Source organism: Chrysochloris asiatica, unplaced genomic scaffold (assembly GCF_000296735.1).
Source record: "Chrysochloris asiatica unplaced genomic scaffold, ChrAsi1.0 scaffold00306, whole genome shotgun sequence".
NCBI classification, from domain to species: Eukaryota; Metazoa; Chordata; class Mammalia; order Afrosoricida; family Chrysochloridae; genus Chrysochloris; species Chrysochloris asiatica.
In genome coordinates, this window is record NW_006408824.1 from 334,555 (window position 1) to 342,024 (window position 7,470).

Sequence of the window (7,470 nt, forward strand, 5' to 3'; positions counted from 1 at the left end):
GGGTATGTACACAGCACGTTAGTTGTGATGCATTCTTGGCCTCTAGGTATGGATACTTCATCGGGGGAGGCGAATGCCAGGATCAAATAAAAACGTGAGTGGACTTTGGGTCAAGTGGGGAGAGGGAGCTCCTGTCTCCATAGAGAGTGTGAAGAGCGGAGAGAGCTGTGTGTAGGGCAGGGGGAGGCAAGAAACTTGGGTTTCATTCATTTTATGATTCACACCAGAGGGCTGAGATGTATAGACTCCCCCTGCAGGAGGAAAGGATTCAGAGAGCTGGGGATGGGACCCACAGTGCCTGGGGAGTAGATGGGCAATATACTCAGAGAGGGGAACCTGAGAGGACCTCTTCACAGCCCAGCAAGCCACATTTGATCTCAGCTTGAACCCAACACCTCACCACCAATGGGGGGTCCAGAACAGGTAGAGTGAGCAGTCTGCTCCCCAACCTCACTCCGATCTCTGGACTGTGTGCCAAGCCACACATGGAGTTCGGCAGGCTACAACACTGCCCTTGGGACACACAGTGTCAATGGGATACAGAGCACACATGGAAAAGGGAGAGTAAGGCAGCATGTGGAGGCACAAACTAGAGATGGAACTGCCATGTGTCCCGAGGAAGCTGCGGGCTGCAGCACAAACCACAGTCGTCCCTCCATCAGATACTTATGAAGCACCTACTGAGAGTCAGCACAGAGCAGTGAGCAGAACACTCAAACCCCCTGGCCTTCTATAGTCTACCATCTAGTGGTGAGGGTCCAGGGGACACACACAGAATATGACACACTTTCTGTAGCAGGGGTGAGTTGGTCAGACCACGAATCCAGAGCACCCTATATTTTCCAGTCCAGGTTACCACTACAAGGGTAGCAAATGAGTGGCAGATGTTGGGATGAGCTGGCCTCTGGACAGGCAGAGCCCAGCAAGTAGTTCAGCTTCCCATAGACATCCCATTGGAGGAGGTGTGGAAGTCCAGGCCAGGCCTCTGACTGTACTCCTTACCACCTCCTCTCCCCGTCCCCCATCCCTAGCTCCATCTCCTCCATCCTGGGCATGTGGTTGGACCAATGCCCAGACGATTTCTATGAGCTGCCGGATTTTCCCTGCCTCCATCTGCTGGTCGACTACATTGGGCTCAATATGCCTGGATCAGTTCTAGAGCAACGTGCCCAGCTTCTTCTTAAAAATATGAAAGACTCAAAGCCGATTGAGTCAGAGGCAAAGGGTGAGACAGAATGAGGGAGTGTGTGTGAGAGCATGTGCGGAGGAGGACTGGCCGGGTACACAGGGAGGAAGTTCCCAAGTTTGGAGTTGGGATAGAAACAAAGACTAGCCTCAGACCTCTCACCTTGTGGACTGCAGGCTAGGAAGGCTTCTTGGAAGAGGCGTTTGTGGACTGCCACAAAGGCAGTAGCATGGTTTCTATCTGTTGGAAAAATAGATGAAATGCCATTTCTGGAAAGTATTAACTTTCCCTCTTTCCAGGTCTGGAGCTCCACACAGCTGAAGTGGAAGATGTAGAGCTGGAGATAGCTCCTCAGGCAGCTCCTGAAACAGCTGCAGCAGTTACAGCAGAGGAAGAGCCAGTGCCAGCTCCAAACCCAGAGCCTCCCTGCCCTTCATTTGTGGACACAACATCTAGGCTGAGAGAGGAGGAGCTGAGCATCTTAACATTCCCTCCAAAGCTGGTGGCAGAGCAGTTAACAAGGATGGATGCGGTGAGGAGCTGGGCTAGCAGGATGGGCCACCAGAATCAAATTCATTCTGTCATTTGATGACCAAGACAAGACTTGTCTCTCCTTGATCTGAATTCCAATAATCTGCATGTAAATCCCAGCTCTGGCTCTTAGTAAGCATGAGAAGTGCACAAGTTTCTTAAACTCCTGGGTTTCTGTCCACATATGGATAGTAGACATAGCATAAGGCCCAATTTGTTATTTTGAGTGGCTGAGAAGTATATAGTTTCACATGGCTGAAGAGTACTTTCTAGTGGGTGCTCAGTAATGGATGGCACACTCTTCAAGCCAGGGGTCTTCCCTAATTTCAGTCCAAATGAGACAGTTGTTGTTTGTAAGACCCCATGGCAAACTTCCAAACAAAACCTGTAGTTTGTAGCACCCGGAAGAATGTGTATCTCAATGGGGTGACAGATCATAAAGGCTTATCAAGGTGGGCAGAAGGTGTTACCTTGGAACGTGCAGGCTGGAGCCATCTTCGGATGCTTTGCTAGTGAGGATGAGCTGGATGACAGTACTGTGCTCTCTACCTGTCATCCATGACCAACAGACAACTTATTTATTGGATAGTCTCAGTGGGGAAAGACCAAATTCAAGACACACCCATAATACTTATGTCACATCCTGTGCTTCCAGAGCCCCAGCTCAAACCAATGGACCCTGGTCTAGGACTGTGGGATTTGCGCTGGAGTGGGAAATGGTCAAATGACACTTCTCTTCCTCTCCAGGAGCTGTTCAAGAAGGTGGTACCCTACCACTGTCTAGGATCCATCTGGTCCCAGAGAAACAAGAAGGGCAAGGAGAACCTGGCGCCCACTATCCGTGCCACCATCACACAGTTTAATAACGTGGTCCACTGTGTCATCACCACATGCCTCGGGGACAAGTCCATGAAGGCCCCAGACAGGGCCAGGGTGGTGGAGCACTGGATCGAGGTGGCCAGGGTAGGATGTGGGTGAGGCCCAGGAGAAACCCTCGTCCCAGTCATGGGAATTCTTTCTTCTCTTTGGTCAACTCTCAGGATGGGGCACTGTGTTGAAACCCCTACACAGACCCTAGTCCCCTCCTATGCAGTGGCTTTGACTTACTTGTTCCATCCTCAGGTTGAATTTCAATGATCCTTCCTTTGAACCTTATCCTTTGTGTCCAAGGTGTGCCCTGTAGAGTGTCTGTCTCATCAAAGTGTCATGTCAGCTGGGATAGGCTGAGGCTTCAGCAGGTCCAGCTCCAGCTCTCGTCCTCATGGCTCATCCATTTTCCTTCCTTAGGAGTGTCTGATCCACAGGAACTTCTCCTCACTCCATGCTATTCTCTCTGCACTGCAGAGCTCCTCCATACATCGTTTAAAGGAGACCTGGGGAGAAGTGTCCAGGTAGGAGATGCATGGTAGACTTGGAACTTCACACAGGGACAAGAATTGTCCCCTCATGGGCCTGAGGCCTTCTGGGAGGAGTCTTGGGGGCAGGAACTAGGTTGCTGGATAGAGAGTCAGTGCCTCCATGTGTCCTCAGGCCAGCAGTTCAGTGTGAGGGCTCCATTTCCTGTTCTGTCACATGCAGGGTTGAGTCTGATTGTTGATTGTCAAGTGTTCACTTCAAACCCCATAGCTCTCTGTCACTAGAAATCAGAACTAGTAAAGTCTAGCTGTTCAGTAGAAATGGGAAGCATGATCCTTGTTGTACCAACCTTAACCTTCAACACCCCTGCTTCAGAGAGTCCTCAGGGCTTTAATGGAATCCAATATGAAAACCACTCACCTCAATAATAAAGATTTGCTGGGTCCTCAAATAAAAAGGATTGTCACTCATAACCCTTCGTCTATCCCCAAATTTCTCCTTCCTTCTTTCCTCTCCCCTTAGCCGTAGCTTCCAAACTTTTCTAAAGCTGTGTAAGAAGAACACACTGAACAAGGACCTGCTCATTAAGGTAAACTGGAGGCAGGGGATGGGGAGAGACAGGGTGGGTGGAGTTTTGTTGGTTTCCCTTGAAAGTTTATATGGAAATTCACAGTCTTGTTTTGACTTCATTAAGAGGAAGAAGGACTGTTTGGTCAATGGACAGGTGGCAAGCAGTGTCAGGAGTAGCATGCCCCTGGCGAGTGGATGTAGTGGCAGAGGCTGCCCTGCTGTAGGGGGAACTGATGAGCTGACAGAATCTCTGAGCAGACAGAAGCCTCTCCACAGGGTGGTCTGAGACCCTCTGTCCCTTCCCTCCACAGCTTAGTCCAGCTGAGAACCAGCCTTACAACAAGGGCCAGTAGTACAATGGCAGGGAATGAGGTGAAGGCAGGTGACCCAGGGCTTCTTGTTAGGAAAGAGGAGCCTGTCTCTCCTCTGACCCCTGTGAGATCTAGAATCCATTGCTGCTCCTCTTTGGCCATGTGTTTTCTCACCTGGAAAAAGGAAGGGTGAAAATGAAGAGGATTAGAAAGAAAAGATATGTATATAAGCTTTCTGTGAGGATTCACTAAGGAAAGGGTGAGGAAAAACAATAATGATAATAGTGCTATAGAATTGTGTCTTCACGAGACCCTCTGGGGTGAATGGAATTCCCACTATACTTTCATGATGAGGAAACAGGCTCAGGGAGGCCAGGAAGCTTGCCCAAGATCACACCCCAGGGAGAGTTTATTTGGGGTTCGAATCTAGAGGTAGCAGTAGTGGTTGTACCAGGTGATTTGGGCCAGTACAAATTCCACATCAGGGTACAGAAGTGATAAAGCTGTGAGGCCTCATCAACCTACTCTTCAATTTTGGCAGAAGAAAATGTCCAAGTTTTCCATCCTGAAGATGAACCTCAGGAGAGCCCAGGACGGGCAACAGGAGAAGGAGATGGTAAGTGAACCAGGGCCAGGGAAAGGCCCAGAGGGGTTGTCTCAAAATCAGGGGAGCGTTCCCTGTCTAGATACTCACACTGGACATCATTCCTTAATGATACTGGCAGGCCATGGTTGGTTGAATCTGATAGTATCTTGGGCAGCAAGTTACAGCTGACAGAGCAAGAGCCTGACAGAGGATTGATTTGACAGTGGGGAGGGACCAGGGACCACATAGCCTTTGTGAGATGCTAAAAGCTGAGCTCTCAAGATGATTACAGGGAGTTCAGGGTCCATGAACCTGGAAATGGAAAGTTAAGTGGGGGCAGCTGAGAGCTCCCAGGATGCTTTCAGTGGAAACCTCTGAGTGGGACTAATAGTGTCAGGTGAAGGGGTTTCAGAGAAGGGAACTTATGTGTGCACCTGAGAGTGTGTGCTTATCCCTACCCCACCCCAATGTTACAGGATATCTTCCAGGGCACTGTCCCCTACCTGGGAGTGTTCCTCACGGACCTGGTAATGCTGGACACGGCTCAGCAGGATTTTCTGGATGTGAGTGAACCTGTGGACCACGGTGGGGCAGGGACCAGGAGTCATGATCTGATAGGAAAGAACCCTAGGAGTGGAGGAGTGTGGTCCATCTTAACCTACAAGTAAATTGAGGTTGAGCCTAAGCCACCTGTCCCAGTGCCCCAAGCTGACCAGGTAGATGGCTTGACTGACTAGAAACAGCATAAAATTTTGTCTGAATTGGACACTGCAGCTCCCTGAGGGGCCTGACCACTGGAGGTGGGGGGTGAGTGGGAGAGGGCAGTAAACTTGACCCTCAAAGGTCAGGCAACCCCTGAGTCTCTTCATCTGTCATCAGAGAAAGTTGGGCTTTATGATCCTTTACTTTCTGTCTCCTTGTCCTATTCCTCTGTGTGCCCAAAACCTAGACCAGAGCCAAGTGCATGTATGTGTGCTGCCTGCCCTCTGCTGGGCTCCTCCGGTAGTACAAAATGTAAGGGGTTTGGAGGGGTGATGATGACCTAGGGGACCCATTCTGATGGACATTGTGTGTATGCCTTCTAGGGAGGTTTGATCAACTTTCAGAAAAGGAGAAAGGTGAGCAACTTGGGCACAAACCGTGGGTGTGAGGGCGGATAATTCGGAAACCCTCTTGGACAGGACACTCTCTGACTCCATCCTCGATTCCTGTTAAATTTGTGGGGAGACTTTGATTCACAGAAAGTGGACACCCACCACACAATAGTCCCTGTTGTTATTTAGTGCTATGGAGTCTCAGTTCCGACTCACAGCGACTCTTTGGTTGGTTGGTTATATGCCGTGGTTTAGGTTCCTATTCATAGCAATCCTGTGTAGGGTTTCCCAAGTTGTAAATCTTTACAGGAACAGTAAGCCTCATCTTTCCCAAAACAGCCCAATCGTAACCACTATGCTGTCAGAGCTATAGTAGCCCTGTTGTTGTTGTTTTTAAGTTCTGCGGCTTCAGTTCCAACTCATAGAGACCCATTATAGGGTTTCCAAGGAGTGGCTGATGAGTTGAAACCGCCGACCTTGCAGTCCAGCGCATTAACCGGCAGGGCCATACTGGAACTTCTAGGGGACAGAAATGAACCCAGGTTGACTTCTCAGCAAAGACTTTGAATCAGTTCTGAGAACAAGGAGACTCTGGATGGGAGTAAAGGGAAAGAGAGGCCCCTTGGGAGGAAAGGCCTAGAGACTGAACCCCTGCCCCTCCCAGAACGCCCACACAGACATGGTCAGCATCTTGTCCTCCCCTTTGGTCCCAGGAGTTTAGTGTGCTGCAGGAGATAAAACTCCTCCAGGAGTCCTGCCAACACTACACCATTGTGAGCCAGGAACAATTTGGGACTTGGTTCCAGGACTTTGACAATCTCAGTGAGAATGAGAGGTAAGATGTGAACAGGAATTGGGCCATGACATGGGCAGGTTCATCCTCCCTGTGGACTCAATTTCTTGGCCAGTGAAAGGTCTTGTTCCCCAATGTTAGCTGGGCATCTGGACTCCAGCTTCTGGGTAGAAATGAGGTGGGAACCCAAGGGGTGTGGCTCCCAGTAGCCTCACAGTTGCCTCTCTGTCCTGTAGCTACAACATGTCCTGTGAGCTGGAGCCCCCGGCACAGGTGGCCAGCAACACCCACTCATCCTACAAGAAGACCTAAAGGACTTGTCCATCTTCAATATCTGGTGCAAGTGAGTGCTCAGATCTAGGCGGGCAGGCATGGGATTCTTTGGGGTTCAGTGAAGTTTCAGAGTCCAGCATAGACTGGAGGAGTCCAACAGCCTGGCTCTGGGCTCTCACCTACAATCCTAAAACTGGTACACATGTGTTAACCTCTCTGTGCTTGGGCTGACACTAAAATGATTTCTTAAATGTCTGGAACAAATGGGGTACTGTTGATTGACAAAACACTTAGCACAGCGCCTGCCACAAACACCACAGAGTTAACTAAGGGATGGTGGACTGTCTCCAGCAAGGACTTTAAGGTAAGCTGATCCCTCTATCCAGCTGCCAGGACCTGAAAGACATCTATAGCAGTAGTAGACAGATCCCACTCCTGTGACTAGCTTATTGTGTTCCTTTTCTCAGAGTGGGGAAACAGCTGGGAAGCAAGGAAGGCATTGGATACCACAGGGGCAGTTCAATAGACAATGACCACCACCCTATGAACCTGTCCACTAGAGTCATCAGAATATGAGGGATCCAAGGACTCCTAATTCTGAGTGTCACAGCCCACCTCAGCACATCCCTCCTCCATCCACCTATATACTCTAGTGATTCCTGCCCCTGTGTTTATGTTGCAGATTCTGGTCTGAGACCAGTGAAAGCTTGGACTTGGTGGCCTGAGTATGAGTCTTCAGGGAACTGAAGTGTTTATTGTTAACTTGTATT

General features: G+C 49.7%; 1 protein-coding gene across 1 annotated transcript; it reads left to right on the forward strand.

Annotated features, from left to right (window-relative positions):
* The first annotated feature begins 550 nt into the window (after positions 1 to 550).
* LOC102826982 (ral guanine nucleotide dissociation stimulator-like) lies at positions 551 to 6,739 on the forward strand. Its single transcript, XM_006874945.1, has 11 exons — positions 551 to 564; positions 1,032 to 1,225; positions 1,486 to 1,718; positions 2,465 to 2,680; positions 3,005 to 3,108; positions 3,596 to 3,662; positions 4,496 to 4,570; positions 5,017 to 5,103; positions 5,626 to 5,658; positions 6,348 to 6,469; positions 6,664 to 6,739. Exons 1-11 carry the CDS (start codon positions 551 to 553, stop codon positions 6,737 to 6,739), a joined length of 1,221 nt encoding a protein of 406 aa, XP_006875007.1.
* The last annotated feature ends 731 nt before the right edge of the window (positions 6,740 to 7,470 follow it).

Coding starts and splice junctions, on each gene's coding strand:
- LOC102826982 (XM_006874945.1), top strand. Junction 1,226..1,485: donor GATTGAGTCAGAGGCAAAGG/GTGAGACAGAAT, acceptor CCCTCTTTCCAG/GTCTGGAGCTCCACACAGCT. Junction 2,681..3,004: donor ACTGGATCGAGGTGGCCAGG/GTAGGATGTGGG, acceptor TTCCTTCCTTAG/GAGTGTCTGATCCACAGGAA.